The 19175-nt window shown below is 44.1% G+C and overlaps 7 protein-coding genes across 9 annotated transcripts; 3 read left to right on the forward strand and 4 right to left on the reverse strand.

Annotated features, from left to right (window-relative positions):
- Positions 1 to 572: 572 nt before the first annotated feature.
- On the forward strand, positions 573 to 4820 carry Bcaro80. 2 transcript variants are annotated; one of them, XM_024694668.1, is made up of 7 exons: positions 573 to 1014; positions 1107 to 1146; positions 1197 to 1685; positions 1858 to 2169; positions 2220 to 3037; positions 3098 to 3982; positions 4042 to 4820. In XM_024694668.1, exons 1-7 carry the CDS (start codon positions 912 to 914, stop codon positions 4368 to 4370), a joined length of 2976 nt encoding a protein of 991 aa, XP_024550460.1. In that variant the 5' UTR covers positions 573 to 911; the 3' UTR covers positions 4371 to 4820. The 2 variants fall into 2 exon arrangements, with proteins under 2 accessions (XP_024550460.1, XP_024550459.1); XM_024694667.1 differs by having other exon boundaries at positions 2220 to 3982.
- A 57-nt stretch (positions 4821 to 4877) lies between these two features.
- BCIN_08g04720 (hypothetical protein) lies at positions 4878 to 6501 on the reverse strand. Of its 2 annotated transcripts, XM_024694669.1 has the most exons (7): positions 6432 to 6501; positions 6173 to 6249; positions 5935 to 5959; positions 5640 to 5727; positions 5399 to 5455; positions 5124 to 5212; positions 4884 to 4924 (listed from the first exon to the last, which is right to left on the reverse strand). In XM_024694669.1, the coding sequence occupies exons 4-6, from the start codon at positions 5696 to 5698 to the stop codon at positions 5143 to 5145; spliced, it is 186 nt and encodes a 61-aa protein (XP_024550462.1). In that variant the 5' UTR covers positions 5699 to 5727; positions 5935 to 5959; positions 6173 to 6249; positions 6432 to 6501; the 3' UTR covers positions 4884 to 4924; positions 5124 to 5142. The 2 variants fall into 2 exon arrangements, with proteins under 2 accessions (XP_024550461.1, XP_024550462.1); XM_024694670.1 differs by having other exon boundaries at positions 4878 to 4924; positions 5640 to 5959.
- A 1051-nt stretch (positions 6502 to 7552) lies between these two features.
- Bcfbp1 lies at positions 7553 to 9366 on the forward strand. The gene is made up of 3 exons (XM_001552291.2): positions 7553 to 8193; positions 8251 to 9035; positions 9109 to 9366. The coding sequence occupies exons 1-3, from the start codon at positions 8078 to 8080 to the stop codon at positions 9237 to 9239; spliced, it is 1032 nt and encodes a 343-aa protein (XP_001552341.1). The 5' UTR covers positions 7553 to 8077; the 3' UTR covers positions 9240 to 9366.
- A 1018-nt stretch (positions 9367 to 10384) lies between these two features.
- On the reverse strand, positions 10385 to 11747 carry BCIN_08g04740 (hypothetical protein). The gene has a single exon (XM_024694671.1). The coding sequence runs from the start codon at positions 11636 to 11638 to the stop codon at positions 10670 to 10672; it is 969 nt and encodes a 322-aa protein (XP_024550463.1). The 5' UTR covers positions 11639 to 11747; the 3' UTR covers positions 10385 to 10669.
- Positions 11748 to 12047: 300 nt separating this feature from the next.
- BCIN_08g04750 (hypothetical protein) lies at positions 12048 to 13828 on the reverse strand. Its single transcript, XM_024694672.1, has 3 exons — positions 13340 to 13828; positions 13119 to 13224; positions 12048 to 13016 (listed from the first exon to the last, which is right to left on the reverse strand). Exons 1-3 carry the CDS (start codon positions 13670 to 13672, stop codon positions 12430 to 12432), a joined length of 1026 nt encoding a protein of 341 aa, XP_024550464.1. The 5' UTR covers positions 13673 to 13828; the 3' UTR covers positions 12048 to 12429.
- Positions 13829 to 15812: 1984 nt separating this feature from the next.
- Bccoq3 lies at positions 15813 to 17480 on the reverse strand. The gene has a single exon (XM_024694673.1). The coding sequence runs from the start codon at positions 17204 to 17206 to the stop codon at positions 16316 to 16318; it is 891 nt and encodes a 296-aa protein (XP_024550465.1). The 5' UTR covers positions 17207 to 17480; the 3' UTR covers positions 15813 to 16315.
- A 135-nt stretch (positions 17481 to 17615) lies between these two features.
- On the forward strand, positions 17616 to 19168 carry Bcrib3. The gene is made up of 2 exons (XM_001552295.2): positions 17616 to 17978; positions 18072 to 19168. The coding sequence occupies exons 1-2, from the start codon at positions 17918 to 17920 to the stop codon at positions 18722 to 18724; spliced, it is 714 nt and encodes a 237-aa protein (XP_001552345.1). The 5' UTR covers positions 17616 to 17917; the 3' UTR covers positions 18725 to 19168.
- The last annotated feature ends 7 nt before the right edge of the window (positions 19169 to 19175 follow it).

Genomic DNA, 19175 nt, shown 5'->3' on the forward strand with positions numbered 1-19175 from the left:
CTTCTTTCTCCCTCATTAGACAATTATTAGTAGTTCTAGGGTGTAGAAAATAGCTCAACATCTATTGCATTGAGCGAAAAGAGTAGGTATATAGGTGAATAGAATTCCTTCACTAGCTGCTTTGAGTATGTATCCAATGAATGAATTTTGAAGAGAGAAGGATTTCTAATCAAGCACAGTGTGAATAACAGTTACCTAGAGGAATATGATATACAACCTTGAAACCCTAGGTACTGGGGATCTAAAATAGAATACTGTACATGTAATATCTATTACCTGGATAGGGACAGTATGGCTAGATCCCTATTCCTGCGCCTGGATAGATAGCATATGTATTGTCCATTTGAGTGTCCATCTGTATCGTCCATCTGTCTGTATGGTCGGCATCAACGAGATTCACAATTTATCAAACAGCCTGAGTTGATAGTCCTTGTACAGTACATTAATAAATAATATATGTAGTAGCCTCGGGTATGCAACTTCACCCAAACGAGTTAGACAAAAATACATTTTTGTATGTAAATCTACCCTATCCAAGGCAGGAGGTCAAGAGGATAATTGAAACATTGTTAGAACTTTTAATAACAACCTGCTCCGAATCGGAATTCAAACTTCTTCTCCATTTTACCTCCAATGATTTGTTAATATTTCATTCTACTCGGATATCAAAAGGGATCAAAAGAACCCATTGAGAACTGCCCCTCCTTTTTTAATCTATCTTATCTAAGTACAAAGCATAGAGTAGGCTGGCTGAAACCGAAAAAAAAAGTTCCTTGCTGTCGGTCTGTCGGTCAATCACTCGGGTTGTGACATTCTTATCTCTCGGGAAACATATCGCAAAGCCTAAACCGTAGGAAAGCGAAAGAGCTTCGATCATTTACACAACTAAGCTTACTCTTTTTGCTATTATCATGTCGGCGCCGACGACCAATTTTACACAGCAGGAGAAACAGAGTGAGCCGGATACTAATGGCACACCTTCTACTGGTCAGCAGCAATCCAAGCTGCAGCATGGTTAGTGGAGAGTGGAGAGTCCTGGAGTCGTTCTCTTGAATTAGCCATGGTCGCACAATGCCATCGTACATGTTAAACTGACATTTTAGTAGGAGGAAATCATAAACGAATTTACCAAGCTTGCATTCCATGGTAATGTGTCTTGTCTGAATGTCTCATCTCAACGCTAATTGCAATTGCAGCCGTCGTCGCAAAGTGAGATGTGATTTGGGAAGTGTCGATAATCCGAGTGATCCACCATGCGTACGATGCCGACGCGAAAGCAAAGAATGTTTCTTTTCAGCCACGAGAAGAAAGAGGAAGGCGGATGGCAGTAGAGAAAATAGTGTGGAAGATGAATATGCCGATGACTATGTGACGCGCAATGGTCGAAAAATGGTTTCTGGCTCTCCCCCCGCAGCCTTCAGACAAAACTCTATGGGAGCTCCCCCTTCTGCTCGATCGACAAGCAACGCCTTTGCTGATAGTGCGCGCATGGATCCTGGACCTCCCCTCACACCAGGTGGCTCTATTGGAAGAACCCAGCCTCTGCGAAGACCTCAATCAGAATCGCGACAGCAAGAAGAAAGAGATCAGAACGTAGAGAATCCAGAAGCGCAAGAAGTTATGAGACAGGAGGTTTATGGCCCCCATGATGCTTTGGATCTTCTGTACAAGGCTGCTACTGATAGGTATGTTGAATTCTTTCATCTGGAGCAATTCATATCCCAATTGCTATTTCGCATAATGCTGCACTTGTTGTGTACAGTTTCAATGAGAGAAAATGTGTCCGGTGTTTTGCAATTGGCTAGATCTACAAGGACACATCATTGTCATGAAAAGCTGTACTGATTTCTTCTACAGTCCAGGTCACAAAAGAGCACGACTAGATAGTAATAGCCAAGAATCTCCAAGAATTGGACACAGAGCACAATCTGCTTCTCAGAGCTATCAAGGCCCTGCAACTCAACATACCTCATTTCCTATAAGCCATATGCGACACACAACCACACATACGGAATCTACCATCGATCCTACGTTGTCAACTGGCGATACCATTCCATTAGAAAAAGATCATGATCTGGGATACCAGGATGCAATCAAAGCTTGGTCAAGATTTAGATTTGTTCGCGCGGGATGGTTCACCGCAGCGGAAGCTATTCAATATATCACATAGTAAGCTTTCCCTTTTCTCTAGCTTGACACCAGACTAATGATTGAATCAGCTATTACGAATTCTTGTCCCCATTAACACCCATCTCTCCCCCTACTTTTAAAGAACCCTACACTCATCCTATGCTTCTAGTTGAAGAACCAATTCTCACAGTGACATTATTGACAATTTCAAGTCGGTACATGGAAATGTCTGGAGCTGGAGGACATTCCAGATCGTACGCGATTCATGAACAGCTTTGGACTTATTTGAGAGGCATGATCGAGAGATGTCTCTGGGGCCAAGAAGCATTCGGTGGTGGATTTTGTGGTTCGGGCGCGGAGGCTTCTCTCACATCGAGCACTGCACCATGGAGAGGACTTCGGAAAGGCAGTCTTCGTACTCTCGGTACAATTGAAAGTCTAATGATCTTGACGGAGTGGCACCCTCGTGCTCTTCACTTTCCTCCTGCAGAAGCAACTGATGAACTCATGTTACCAGTTCCTGGCAAGGAAGACACTTTTACCACTGATGAAGAAGGCAAACATCATCTACCTGGCGGTGTTGGTGGACGGAGAATTGAAGGTTGGTTGGAACCTGCTTGGAGAAGTGATCGAATGTGCTGGATGTTGTTGAGTACCGCTATGGGCCTCGGCTACGAACTAGGCGTTTTTGATGATATTGATGAGTCTTTGGCTGACGGTGGGGAGATGACACGTCCGGAATATAACGAAGAGTCATATCGAATAAGGGCCGCGAGAATTAAACGACTGGTGTTAATCTATGTCACGCAATTAGCTGGACGTTTAGGTTGGACCAATATGGTCCCTGAACACCTGCGAAAAACCGATCCTGCATTTGCTCCACGAAAACGTAGGTTATCGATTGACGGTAAAACCCCCGAAACCAATACAACCAGTGTTACAAATTTTAATTACATTCCCGATTTAGAATTGGATGATCAGATTATTCATTGCTGGGCCGGAATTAGCAATGCCATGCGCATGGGCAATGAAAAGATCTTTAGATCTAGACAATATACGACCAAAATCATCCAAGACGGTAGCTACACAGATCTCTTGAAGGATTTCCAACCAATGTTAAGTTCATGGAAACGAGAATTCGACAGATTTGGATTGCCTCTGTACATTCGACATATTCTGACTATAGAGTACGAGTATGTCAGAATATACATAAATTCTCTCTCTCTGCAGGCTGTTGTTGAAAGATGCACAAGCAATGCAACCAATCGAACAAACACCTCCAATGATTTGGGTTTACCGTCAGGGAGTGCCATGTCCCCAGAAACACAGAATTACTTCGGAAAGCTACCATTAGCAAGGCTCGGTGGTTTTGGAGCAACTGATCAGGGATATGTAAGGGAAGTTGTCGAGGGATGTCGCAACCTATTACGAACCGTCGTAGAGGGACTTCTACCAAACGATTACCTGAAGCATGCTCCTGTTCGAACATATTTCCGGATTATAAGTGGGGCCATGTTTTTGTTGAAAACTTTCGCATTAGGGGCATCTAAACACGATGTTGAAATCAGCATTAGCCTCATGGATTCTGCGGTCAATGCACTTCGTACTTGTGTAGTCGATGATGTCCATCTCGGCATTCGCTTTGCAGAATTGTTGGAAACATTGACCAAGCGTTTGCGTAGTCGCTTCATCAGCGCCCCCGAAGCACCTCCCCTCTCAGGGGAACCTGGAAGTAGAAGTCGTACTCCGGCACCACCTCACGACGCAGATCCGAATAAACTGAGACGTGACCCGACTGATCCGGTTCGAGATTGGAACGATGGCATGCCCAATTACCATGCGAATGGTCCAGGTAAGTTCAAATAAGCAACACCCTTCCCAAATCCTTACTCTAACCACTGCAACTCACAGACCTCAATCTCTCCGCCACACCCTATGATCTCAATCAAGGAGATTTCTACGCCGGCAGCCATTACCCTGCAGCGCACAGCGGTCCAAACTTCAACAGTGACTCCATCAATTCCATTTTCGGCATATCAGGCTCTAGCAATGATTGGGGTAACAACAATAGTAGCGATGAAATGTGGTATTTACCACCCGGATCTGCCTTCTATCAAGATCTCAATAGTCAGGTAAATATCACGCAGACGGCGGATGGTGTTAATGTGGGCGGTATGGATTTGCTCGATTACATGGCGCTGGACAATGCGTTCCCGAGTGATGGACAGGTTTTGCATTAGTTGGTTGAAGATGATATTACAGATGATTCAGGGGGATGGGGATGGCGTGAGTCCTTTTATGGCGACGGCAAGGCAAATGATACCAAGGAGTGCGTCGGGAGGTCTCAAGGGCTTTGGGTGGTTTGGTTTTACTTTTACTTTCACGTTTACATGCTTTGGGCGGATGGTTGGTATGGGATATCTTGATGTTTGGAGCGGGAATTGGTCACAAATAACGAAATGAGTAACGGTATCAGGTTATACTTTGGGTTGGGAATGGATTATGAATCAGATGGAACGAATATTGGTCCAGTAATATACATAAAGAAGCAAATCATACTCGCTCGAATAAACATTTTGTGCCAATCTAATAGATCTTGAAGCTTGGCCGGCTCCTTTGTATGTGTCTGAACAGAAGATAATGTGCTTGACAACGAAAGCAATCAATTTGATTCTTATTCTGATGATGCATATATCTTCTTCACGTACATGGCAAGCCACATATCGCAATGAAAATAAGTATCCGTGTGAACGGGAATGAATGAGCTACACTCAAGTATGAAAGTTTTCTATATCTTCAAATTGTTAGTGATGATTCTATCATGAAACAATTGTGAAGAAGTGTAGAGAAAAATGAAATGTCAGATCAAAAGCCTAGTCATAGGCAGTTTCATCAATTACCAACGTGTGGATATGTCGACCGTCGTGATAAATTAATCATCATGTTAGGAGTGAGGATGGTGGAATTGTGCGAAAGAAAGTGTAACAACATACCATAAATGTGAACCCAAGGTCAAACGGCACCATGCAACATGATGCGAGACGATGTCAACCTGAATTGACAGGACATTGAATCCAAGAAACTAAACAATAGCCGTTAGCAATGGCTACGAATTGATATAAACAGTATGTAATATAGCATGAGCACATTCAGTTAAGATAGGCTCGTCACAGCCGAGGCTTGGACATATGCTTGTCATTGTCGATCGATGTCATCAGAATGCTCGAGGGCTGTCGAGAAAGAAAAAAAGAGAAGAGAAAATTCTTACCAAAACAAGTTGATACCGTAAAATTGACTATCAAGAGGGTTGTAGCAATTCAAAATCCTAACAGTTTAACGTTAGCACATGCCTTGATAGAATCAACAATAAGTAAATTCTTTTTGTCAAAATTCAGAAGGCATGAATGGTATAATTTTGATGTTGTCAACATGGAAAACTCCAATCAGACTCGTCATCTAAAAATGCTCATCATAAAAAGTGTGAAATTCAAGAAAAATTATCTATTTACCTTATGCTACAGCCCTCATGGAGGTGGTGGTGACCAGAGTCAATCAAGACCTGGAACATTAAATAGGTACCCAAAGGATTACCAAAATCTGTTTCCAAAATCAGAAACCATATATCAAACATGTGTGCAGCAGATGCTGATAATGTGACTGAAATCAGTGGGCGAGGTTTTCTAGGCCTGCCGCAAAATGGCATATCCATCAAGACCAGAACCATTTTGGAACTGTCGGAGCCCAGTGCCATTCATCATTTTATGCAGTCGCGAGATATTGAAAGTGAAGAGATGTGTACCGTACCTCTTTACTGGAAGGCTCATCTAATCTTAGAATATAATTAGCATCAATTCAAGAAAAAAAGAATTATCAAATTGAATTTAATTGGAAAATTTGCTCAGTAACAGCCTTTTTTGTCGTCAAAAGCCCGAGGACTTCAGTCGGTAATTTCCAGCATGCAAAAGCATAAACTGATCATCATCACAAATTGTATGTGGGGTGGGGGGAGGGGAAACCGTATGAAAATATGAGGGGAGCTTACAATTGATGTGATGAGCCAAGTTGAAATCCAGAGGATTGTTGTGGCAATTGCGAATAGCATAGTTATTCAATTGACATCTATCTCAATTGTTAGCAATGATTCGGTCAGGAAATTGCTCAGATGGGTAAAATCGTGATCCAATATCAGACTGACGTGTTACAAAAGTTTCATTTCCCGTAGGATCAAAGACTCTAGTTTGCGGTTGTTGTTTTGTCATCACATAGTGAAGGGAAAGGGAAGAAGATGTAGATGCGCTTACCATTAATGATGAAATGGATTGGATTGAACTGAGTCGTATCAATTCAATCCAAATCCATACTGCATGATGCAGAGGTGGTTGTTGTTGGATTGAAGAAAATAATTTGTGTAGATTGAAGAAGACGCAGAGTTTTGTAGCTTAAAAAATTTCATTCGCGCGCTAAAGACTAGCTTGAAAAGTTTAGCGCAGGTTTTGATGAAACCTGAGGCGCATAGTTCATTATCCTTTTGAACCTGAGGCTCTAACAAAATCTCCACCACACCGAGTCGATGATTCTTTCCAAATCACGTGGTATGATTATCCAATTCGGTGATTGTTTTGTTTTGTCTGCTCTCACCGAACTTTCGCATCTAACGCCGAAAAGCGCAGTGTACTGCGTCGTCGTTGCTCCGTCAGACACGTTCTCATCTCGTCTCATGTCACCAACGTCCACGAAAACGATCCAATCCACGATTGGTCGATGGATGGTTCCCTGGGTCTAGGTCTAGGTCTAGGTAGATGGGTTCTGGTACCTACCTACTGGGTATATACACCCAGGTATATATATTCTCCTGCCTTCAGATGCGTAATGGAAAAACATTCTTGCGAACGGAAAGACAGATGGCATATCCGTCCGAAGCCCGGTTTTGCCCGTGTAGTTCTATCAAGCACTTCGTAAAATCATTCCAGACCAATCTTTGTACCTGGGTAATACCGGCGGATTTATAAGTTGCCAAATGTTGGAATCTGTGATGGCCGTATTGTTTGCTGTACGTGGTAGATGCATGCATACCCATTACCGACACACCATACATGGCCAAGGGCGAGACCTTTTCATCTCATCCCACCGGAAAATCATTTCTCTCCTTTCTCTTGCCCAATGCTCCTATATTCCTGCGAGGCAGATACGTCCGCACGCCGCTCGCCCAACAAATCCGCATACCGGCATTACGTTTCCCGTGTCTAATGACCATTCTGCTCTTCCGGCCCCCATTCCTCCGATCCTTTTAGCGCGGGGCATGGAACGCCCAAAGCAGCCAACCAAGCAAATGCCACACGGGACCTGAGTGCGGGGCTCGTGGGGTGGGGTGGGACTGAAGGGTGTGATGAAAGACGGAGAGAGCGTAGAATAGCAGCACCTAGGTAGACAAGAAACAGTATTGTGGAATTGTGGGATTCTCTGATCCCAGCAGTGTCTAGCATCGTGGCTCGGTGTGGGAGAGAGAGTCATGTTGGAGAGGGCAGATCGTCCAGCTCCAATCTTTCTTCCCTCACAGCTTGGAAATACAATGGAGCATGCAACTCGACGATCCAGTTCCCATGCCAGGAGTAATCACAAGGTAAAGAAAGGTAGGCGTGTATGATATCAGAAGAATAGATAGGGAAAAAGTACTTATTGCCCCTTTTCCTTCCCTTCCCTCCCCTTTCGTTCTTCCTTTCTTCCTCTTGCTTCCTCCTCCTCTTCCCCACGTTTGCAACACTCTCCATCGGCGTGCTCGTTCTCTCTTAATTATCGAATACTGCTTCCGGAATCCATTCCCGTGTAGACCCGAGGTCCAGTATTTATAACAACAGCTCGTACTTTGATACTCCCTTCGACAACTCTCTTCCATTTATTTGCACAATCAAACAATTCAAAAAGACTACTATTACTCAATAATCTCAAAATGTCTCACGGCGGCGACCAAGGCTCAACAGAGCATATCAACACAGATATTATCACTCTTACTAGATTCCTCACCGAAGAACAAACAAAAGTTAAGGAAGCAACTGGAGATTTCACGTATGCCATCTACATGATTCAACGTTTTAAAAACTCCAGAAAACTAACAAGAGCCAGACTTCTTTGCCATGCCCTCCAATTTTCCTTCAAATCGATAGCATACTATATCCGTCGCGCATCCCTCATCAACTTGACCGGTCTCGCAGGATCCAGCAATATCACTGGAGATGACCAAAAGAAACTCGACGTAATTGGCAATGACCTCTTTATCGCCGCCATGAAATCCTCCGGAAAATGCGCCGTTTTAGTTTCCGAAGAGGAAGAAGAAGCCATCTTCTTCCCCGAAGCTAAAGGTGCCCGCTACGCCGTCGCATGCGACCCCATCGACGGATCCTCCAATCTCGACGCTGGTGTATCGGTCGGCACAATCTTCGGCATCCACAAACTCGCAGAAGGCTCGACAGGAACCAAGGAAGATCTCCTCAAGCCCGGAACCGAACTCATCGCCGCAGGTTTCACCATGTACGGTGCCTCGGCCCAATTAGTTATTACAATGAAGGGAGGTGGTGTCAATGGTTTCACAATGGACAATGCGTTGGGAGAATTCATCCTCACCCATCCCGATATGAAATTGCCCAAGAAGAGATCCATCTACTCGGTTAATGAGGGAAATTCTCTTTACTGGGAAGATACCACCAAAAACTACTTTAACTCATTAAAGTACCCTGAGGGCGAGGGCGGAAAACCTTATAGCGCAAGATATATCGGAAGTATGGTGGCAGATGCTTATAGAACATTGCTATATGGAGGTGTTTTCGCCTACCCCGCGGACAAAAAGAGCCCCAAGGGTAAACTGAGAATTTTGTATGAATGTGCACCTATGGCTATGGTTTTCGAAAATGGTAAGTTTCCTCTCCCCCCTCCCTGCATTTCTCGAATTCCATTCTATACAGAATACTAACACAATATCTCCAGCCGGCGGCCAAGCCTTGAACAGCACGATGGACAGAATGATGGAAGTAGTACCCGAGAGTATCCACGACCGATCCGGTATCTTCATGGGTAGCTGGGATGAAATGGAGAAGGTCAAGTCATTTCATAAGTGAGAAAAGAGTTTGATATCAACATGATTGGCTTCGGGGATTGGGGTTTAGGATATGGTTCTAGGTAGCGAATATCACCTTTGTTTATTGCCCTGAATAATAGATAAATAACTACACTTTACTGCGCACATGCCTGGGTGAGATGAGATCGCGGAAATTGAGATAGTAAGTATCTATCTTGTGGAATCCTCTAGTTAAACGGATTTCTACACTTTATAGTCTACAATCTATAATCTGTAATCTACAGTCTACAGTCTACCTAGGTATAGTTATACTCCTCTCCCTCCCCCTCATCCAAGCAATCTCCTCTCCTCCAATTATCCCCCCTATAGGCGAAAAAAAAAAAAAAAAAAAACTCACACATAGCAAATAGTAAATACATTATAAATCCTCTAATCCTCTAATCCACATCTAGCGTACACATACATATTACATATCCTCCCCCCTCCGCCCCCTACTCATAACACCGCGCCCACAACAACCCCGCACTCCTCACACGCATCGCGCCAATCGCATTCCAATCCACACCCGTCCCCGTAGTCGAGCACGGCAACTCCTTCCCCATCTCCGCTTTCATATCCAGGAGGTTGTAGATCCAGCGCATAGCTGTCAATTTCTCGTTCCTGGATCTTCTCTATTTGCACCTACGAACATCTCCATCCACATCCGGATTTTTCAGATCCAAGTTTATTCTTCGGGTGTTGTGGGATTTTTATTAGATGGGCTGGGCTGAGAGATTCCTCGTTGGAGAATGGGAATGGGAATGGGAATAGGAGATTTGGTGTTGCGGAGGAAAGATCTGTTTTTAAGGTATTTTTCTCGAAAGGGGGGGAGGGGAGATGTCCGAGATGAGGAGGAGGTGAAATTGAGGTCTAGGATGTCTAGTTCGAGTTTTAATGGTACATGGGTGAAATATGGGAATATCGTGGGTGAATGAGAGTTTAATGTTGAGAAGAAGGTTGTGGGAGATTTGGGATGCAAAGAAGAGTGGGTGGCTTCAGTGTCAAGGTTTGTTGGATGATGGATAGTGAAAGGAATCTTGGCTTCCATAATGATGTGTTTGAATAATCTGTAGGTAGGACATGGAAGGTTTGAGTTTAGAAGGAGATCAGAAAATGTGATTATGAGAGCTTATGTAGCAGAGAATATGAGATGAGTATTCGATGTAGATACAGACATGTAAATGTGAACAAGAGCATACGAGTATGACGAGGATGCACATACAAATGTGAATTAGAATACGCAAGCCTCTTGAGTCTTGACCATCAAAATTGTAATCAACCCATGCACTAAAAGCCCTTGAAAATTGAGCAAAGTGAGAAGAGTGGTTCTTTCCAAGAAGCTCATTTCCTTCGATATATATGATCTAAGACTTCTAAAAACACCGGCAACCATTATCTACCATCGAATCTTCCCTCATTCCTCACCAGAAACTATCGTCCATCCATTCTATCCCACCCTTCGACATGAAAACAGGAATGGCGCGCCCTAGTATCCAGACCACTCTGACATGACAAGCGCCGGTGCTTCGATTCGACAGGCGGAATCCGCTCCCGTGACATACGATTCCCATTTCTCAGAAATGATAAGCCCCCAGCAGAGGCGACCCCAAAAGGGAACCTCTTGCGCTCAAAGTATAGTATGACGCCATGAGTAATCATCCTCCCATCAAGCTCAACCTCCAACGTATATTCAAGCTCGTGCGCAAGCTTCCTATAAATTTCGACCCATCGATCTATAGCATGATCTGTGAGGTTTTGACTTGTATCGGCGGTATCAAACCGTATAGAACATTCTTGCAGCCTGGGAAAATCTAAGCGTAAGCGTCTCAGAAATATACTTTGATTGGTTGGAGTATGGTCGAGAGCCAGGTATTTAACATGCTCAAACATTTGTCGAAAATTATGCCTCCAGGGAACCTCCGTTCTGAGCATGGTATAGAGTTGTGTGCTGATATGCAAGGTATCAATCCCAGCACTGAAGTTTGATTTTGGAAGCCGAAAGTATGGCTCATAAGTGAGGATAACTTCTTCTCTAGGTATCAGTAACTTTGAGATCAGAGATTTGGAGGTCAAAAGCATTTCTCTCAATTCCCAGGTAACGTAAAACTGGGCAGGGCTGTTGCTCAAGATAATGATTTTGAGGGATTTGTTGTGATGACACCCGAGGCGAATCATCCGTGGCTCCAATTCAACAGCCATTTCGAGAATCAATAGCACAATCTCGACAGGTAAAGACATCGTCTTATTTGATGTCCCGAGTTTCTCAGTGGGTGATTTGATGAGGTCAACTGAAGAGTATCGTATCGAGATCTGGGTAGTGGGAGCACCAGACAGCTCTGCGACTTCGGAGTCATCGTTTGTCATGATGGAAATATATGGATGACACGTTGATATAGCCATGAATAATTAGTCGTCGGAATACAAAGGAATAGAATCATTACTTTACACCATACTATGTGAATCGGAATCTAAAACCTCTGTTGATAGAGGTAAGGATGTAAGAGAGCCCAAAGGCTGGGGAGCATATTCACTGGTATATAGTAATTCATAATACTTGATTCGGCTATACTATGCTACTCGTGAACCACCAAGCAACTTGTAATGAAAAACCGACGGGTTGAGGAGAGGTGTATTCTGCACTGATTCCGAACAACCGATCAATTGATTGGCTAGTACGGAGAGATATGTTGGAAGTCTGGACACTAAAGCTTTTACTTCGTAGCTCTTATGAATTCGGCTCGTCTTGGCCATTGTTTTAGCTTATGATGCCGAAAGAGGAGTGAATCTTCATTAAGATATATGTCATGGGTGGGTGATCATACATTGAACCTTCTTAGCTGAAGATTAAAAGACGATATTGTCTTATAGGACATTATGTAAAATGATATGACAGATATAAACAAGAGTAGTAACGCTTGTTACCCTCTAGAATAAGCTTTATGTTTTCATTATAAATTCTGTTCGTTTTGCTAGCTAATCCATTTTCATCTCGAAATCCCAAACTCCTTCGCTCCATACCTACACTACAATAGTAGCCCAGCTGATAGAAAGAAAATCTTTTGTACATTTTTGCTCCCAGTTCGTCTCAGCTCTCCATTAACCTTTAGCAAAATTTCGGTCAACTGTCGGTGCGTAAATTCCTCCCGGTTGATGCAATAATTTGAAGACCCAACTTCATCTTGATCTTATTCTTAACGTCTTCCCCTTCCACCTCCACCTCGAACTCGACTTGGACTTCGACTTCGATCATCGTAGCTACTGTAGCTACTATAACTAGGACTTCTCTTTCTTCTTCCATCCCTGCTTCCATCTCTATCCCTTCCACCTCTACCTCCGCGACCTCCAAAACTATCTCTCCTATCCCTCCCTCTATCCCTCCTTGGGGATCTTGATCGTGATCGACTACTTAAACTTCGACTTCTCGTCCTATGTCTTCTGGGGCTTCTTGACCTGTCACGATTTCTCTCGCCAGGTCTATATGTATCACCACCTCTATCTCTTTCCCTCTCCATCATTCTTCCGCCTCCTCCCATCCCACCTCCAGCACCTCTAGAGTCAAAGCCACCACGAGAATTTCTACTACCAATTGGAATTCTAGGATCGATATTGACTCCCCGACGGGCCATCGGTGGTTGTGGGCTAAATTTGCGGCGAGGTAAGACGATTGATACATTTATAACGGCGCCATCGAGTTGTGATTCGTGCATATGAGCTATCGCAGATTCGGCGGACGATGGAGAGACGTAAAGAATATAAGCTGTACCACGGTTGGTGTTGACTTTCAACAAAATGTTAGCTGACATATTCGTTGTAATTTATACATTAAGATGGTAGGGTATGAGGATGAGATGATATGCAGAGAAGGGTATGTGCAACTTACAACTTCTGTTCATTGGCACATCTAGATCTTTGATTTCGCCAAAACTTCCAAATATCTCACGAAGATGATCTTCGGTAACATTTTTTGTAAGTTTCTCAATCACAACCTGTAAGCAGAATTGATTATCAGTATTTGCAAATACAAACTCTAGTTTTCAACAATCGCAATGATTGGTAGGCATCTCCCTGCTTGAGGGAAGAAATAAAAACGAGCAAACAAACCTTGGTACTCTTCGGCGCAGCTACAGATCCAGCACTCTCACTTCTCCCTCGGCTTCTACTTCGAGTTCTACTCCGTCCCCTAGGACTTAAACTTCTTCCTCGACTTTCACTCCTATATCTCGCGCCTCCACTTCTACCAGCACCAACTGCGCTTGGCAAGCTACGACTCCTACTTCTACCCCCAGATCTAGATCGAGAACGAGGCGAAATTGAACGGCGTGGAGAACGGCTGCGCGACCGAGTATAGCGTGATGCGCTGGAATCTGGAGTTCGTGAATGGGAACGTACACGGGAGCGACCGCGGGGGACAGGCGAGGGGGATGGTGAGGGCATTGTTGTTGAATTATAATTTTATAGCTGAAAGGAGGGGGAAAGCTTGATGGATTGATTGCGATGGGGAGTCGCGTCTGGGGAATTATTTTGCGCGAGGCTGGGCCGTGCACTTGCGGATCAGAATTAAGAGATCGAGGAGGGTGAGGCATTATTGCCTGAGGCTTTAATAAAATGTTTATTATTTGAGGTGCAGTTGGCTGATATATTGTCATTCTATTTGACGAAGACAAAAAGTATGGTGTCTTCTATGAATGCTAGTGTATTCAAATTACCATAAGCTAAGCTTCCATCTTCATTATCGAGGTCATGATCCCTCTTTGCCATTTAAATTGCCGAATCCGGGTATGTTTGAAATCGTCGTTTTCAACTCTTCTCTGATACTTCGGATGTATTGGCTACCTTATTACTGTTCATGTACGATGATGACTACGGCTTTGATCAGAAGATTGTAGTCCAAGATACTTCGACAAGCTTTGAGGATTGGTATCTCAGGCTTAACATATCCTGGAGTCACCTTGCCCTCCTATAAGTGTAGCTAGTGAGAGGTCAAGACCCATGATGATCACTTTTGATCCTGTGCTATTATTAGGAGGCGCCTAATTCATTTCAAGAGCTTCATCGTTGAAGCTAGTGGCAATGAAGCCTTTTTCCTTGTTGTTCATGTCCTGGCTCTGGCATGCACGAGATCTAGGAAGCCACATCGACGACATGAGATAAGTTTCAACGATTTGTCAATGACTGGCCTATTTTAATTTCAGAATTGCACCTCCTAATCACTTCTTCTTTTCCCATCAACTTTCTATGCCACTCTCCATTCCAGATTTCATATCCAGTAATGAAACATGCGGATTCATCAATTCTCCAAAAGGCGTAAACCTTTCACACTATCACAACATAGTAATCACAATATGTCCAGCAAGATTCTCACCTTACAACTAGAGGCCTCTCGTGTACCCTTCCAGATCTTCAGTAATCTATCTTTCATTCACTCTCTACAATTTACTTCCATTTCATCTTACAGATCCCAGATGAGAATACGTTAGACTTTCGAAAGTTTTGTTGCACGCCTGCAGAATCCTGTGTACTTCGTGTAGTGGTCTGGTCCACGTACCTAGAGTCAATTGAATATTAATTCTGAAGCTACTGATGACTAGAGCACTCAAAAAGACGTTGCCCGATTTTGTTGCATGTCTTGATGGTCGGTTCTTCAAAGCGACCGACTATCTAAAGAGCATTGCCTCCCATTGATAGATAGACATGTAGACTCCTCATAAAAGCGAATCGATACCACGCTGGCTGCTGTTTAGAAAATCCAGATATGCAACAAAACAATCTCACTTTACACATTCGCCATTTCAAGCGATAGATCTCACCCAACCAAATCCAGATGAAAGCTCACTAGACTGAGATAAATCACTCCTCACTAGTAAATCCAGACAACCTCACGAAGCGTTCCCTAGCAACTCCAAAGCTCAAGCTAGCCATATAGTAGCAACACTAAATTCACAGACCTGCAACAAAACGACAAAATTCCATCCATTCACTCCCCAATTCGCCCTTAAAGCATACCGAAAACTTCCAGAGGACACCCCGACTACCCTCACCATTAATAATAAGTTTCGTTGCAAATCTCATAGACACGAACCACCCCCAACCCCCGAACCGAACACCGCTAGCAATACAATACCAAGCTAGCCACTATATACACCTACAGATATGCAACAAAACTCGCCCGCCCTCACAATTCACTATTTCACATCACGATGCTCACGAAGTAACTTCACATGATAACTGACTAGCCTCTTCTCACATATTGTGTTGCACATCTGAAATAGGTATGCATCTTTTCATTTCCATTTCTTCGACCACTTTTACCAGTAGAAATTTAATTTCGAATGAAACACGCTAGCAACGAGCTAGCAAGTATATGTATCGCTATATAGATTTATAGATATGCAACAAAAACTTTTCAAAAAGTCACCTCCTACTTGTCGTCCGAAGGTTGTCGAGCATTATGCACTTGAAGCTGAAGAAATGTCACGGGAAAATATGGAATTCGGGATGATAGACAAATATATATATATAGTATGTTCTGGATACTTGCAGTTGAGCATGGAATGGGGGAGAGAGAGGAGTAACATGGACTATATTTACCTAGGTAGCTATTTATGATACTTGTGTTTTCTAGATGATGTAGACTTTCAGCGTGAAACACTATTATTTACTATGATTACTATTACATTTTCTCACAAGAATGACTCATAAGTTGTAGGCGTTTCAATAGTTATATATCTTGCAAAGCCAGATTGGCTATATGTTTTGTGACATTCCTCGAAGGATGCGCTTTTATGATATCGTACCAAGTACCTAGGTAATGGATCGTATTTGATGCCAATATCCACAACATTATGCGAATGATGTTGCGCCTGCAGTGCAAAAGCTCAAACACCGTGGATCATAGATACAAATCCCTTCGTCGCCATCTATTATGAACCCGTTCCAGGTATCAACGAGCGGCTTCAGTTTCTTGACGAGTAACCACTCATCGGTACTGTCATCACTTCTGTAGAATCCCTCAGGATATCAACACCTCAACGAATACAAAGCATCTTTTCCCTCCCAGTCCATTTCCCAAACGCAACCTCACACCTGCGTAACCTCATCCCTTCTAATCCCAAAGAAATAATTCCCCACCTTCTCACTCCCAGGCACAACCTTCCACCCCAACCCCGGCACATAAACCACTCCCCTAACAATCGGACTATTCCATCCCCTCTCCCTCAAAAAATGTCCTCTCAACTCCTCCTCATTGATATACTGATTCCAATCATGCGTCCCCCTCGGTACAATCCCCATAACATCCTCCGCCACCACCTTCGTCGTCAGCCAACTCGTCCACGTCCTCGCCATCGTACTCATAATAATCCACCCCCCCGGCTTCACAAACGGCGTACACTTATCCAAAAACTCAGACGGATACGTAATATGTTCAATAACCTCAAACAGCGAAAGCACATCATATTGCTCCTCCCTCGATGTCGGCCTCGCCAATCCCTCAATCGACGTATTCAAATACGTTAATTTGCCCTGCAGCCCCGGATCTTTGCGCGCATGCGCCTTTGCCACATTCAACACGACGGGCGAAGGATCAATCGCCGTGACGCTCCCGGAATTTCCCATCCGCGCAGCACTTTCGGCGAAGATCCCGCCGCCACAGCCGATGTCGAGATATTTCAACCCCGAGGAGGCGGGGGGGATGGGCTGCGAAGCATGGCATGTGCGAATGAAATCATGACGGAGCGGATTCATCAGATGCAATAAGCGCGAAGAGCCGTGTGGATCCCACCATGTTGATGCGAGGGCATTGAAATGCGAGACTTCGTTGGGATTGACGGAGGATGAGGAATGGGAATGATTGGGAGTGGTGGATTGACTTCGGAATTGGTTCTGGACGTATCGAGGAGCGGTTCGGAGAAGTAGGTTGATGTTTCGGAGGGATGTCGGACGTAGTGGCGTGGAGAGGGTGAGGGGCATGATTTTTATATTTCTAATGCTTGTATTGTATGTATGTATGTATGTATATGTATGTAAATAATGTTCCAATACTTCTGGATAATCCGACACTCCAAATCCAAGCCCAAGGCCAAGGCTCTTTCGTTACCAACTGGAATTGGATAGCACGAACTAGTTTTCTAGGTATATGTAATCGGCTCCAAGGAATCGATCCGTCGAGGCTCACGACGTTGAAGAAATCCCAGGTTGTGTGTTGCAATTTTCGTATATGATTTGCTAAGAAACGTTTGCTGACATGAACATGAATTGGATTTTGTCAGCCTCTTGGTAAGCCCTTATGCATTTCTGTCTTCCGTGCACCCCTGCGTGCCCTGTACTATACCAAAATCCCCTAGTTGTCCGATGCCGAAGATCTTTCCATCCCCCCCCCGGAGAACAAAAATGTACTCAGGGCACCTTGATGTTCAGCTACTTGAAACTGTAAAAATAGTATCCATTCATTTGAACATATATAATCATACATATATCGTTCCTGGTATCATTCTTGGGAATATTGCTTAATTATTCCTACGTTTTTTGTCAAATCATTATCAGATATCTCACGACATCTCCCCACTGTCATTCGGAAGCGGGGCACTTTTATATATACATATATATATATATTCATCGCATCTTCTCAGTCCGACTCTCTCATTCCCTTTTACCCACCACATATTTCCATAGACAATCAAAATGCCTTCTTCAGATATCATCCACGAATTCGATACAATCGAAGACACCATCGCCGCCTTCAGTGAGTAACCCTTCCAACTGCTTCCTCCCGCCCCCTTCATTCACACCGGTTTCCCCTTCCCTTCCCAACTAACTCTCCCCGCCCTCCTCCCAGAAAATGGCGAATTCATCATCGTCCTCGACTCCACCTCGCGCGAAAACGAAGGCGACCTAATAATATCCGCCAGCGACATGACCCCCGAGAAAATGGCCTTCATGGTCCGCCACACCTCCGGCATAATCTGCACACCGATCCCACCCTCTCTAACCACGCAATTCGCGCTCCCCCAGATGGTCAGCGATAACGAAGATCCCAACCGGACCGCCTACACCATAAGTATCGACGCCAACCACCCATCGACCACCACCGGCATCAGCGCCCACGATCGCTCTCTCGCCTGCACCATGCTTGCGGATGCGAAATCCGGCCCGCAGAATTTCCGGAGACCCGGTCACGTATTCCCGTTGCGGGCGCGAGAGGGCGGTGTTCGTGAGAGACCGGGTCATACGGAGGCCGCGGTGGACTTTTGCAAATTGGCGGGAAAGCCACCTGTGGGCGTTATATGTGAGATTGTGGAGGATGGAGAGGAAGTGGTGGGACAGGCGATTAGGAAGGAGCCGGGAATGTTGAGGAGAGATGGATGTTTGGCCTTTGGAAAGAAATGGGGGTTGAAGACTTGTACGATCGAGGCTCTAGTGGAGTATATGGAGGAGAAAGAGGGGAAGTGGGTGAAGGATGGGGAGCAGCGTAATGGAAATGGGGTTTGAGGTAAGAAGCGATCTATATGTATTAAGAACGATATCAGGTGGAATTGTCGAAAGGAAGAGAACGTGGAAAGATAGCTGTTCCAAAGCAATAGGGAGGAGAGGTAGACATCTGCAGGAGATAAAACGGAGATGACAAATTTGTTGGATAGATGATGAGGAGTTTGACTGGTCCTTACTTGTAGTTCTATATGGGCTTGGTATATTAGATTCAATCGCCGCGAGGAGCAAAAAGGCAAAATCTCAACAATGGAAATTAACTAGGTTTCGAATGTTTGTCGAGCCTTTTCTACATTTTTCTAATCTCGCAAATCAGATATAATTTTGTCCAGGACCACATCTCAAGAAGTTACTTTGCATGTATACGCATTAGATTTGAGTTCATTGGAAAGAAGAAGACTCACAAATGGCATTGCAAATACACAATCATATCACAACATATCCTCACAAAAAT

Source organism: Botrytis cinerea, chromosome 8, assembly GCF_000143535.2.
Source record: "Botrytis cinerea B05.10 chromosome 8, complete sequence".
Lineage (NCBI taxonomy): Eukaryota > Fungi > Ascomycota > Leotiomycetes > Helotiales > Sclerotiniaceae > Botrytis > Botrytis cinerea.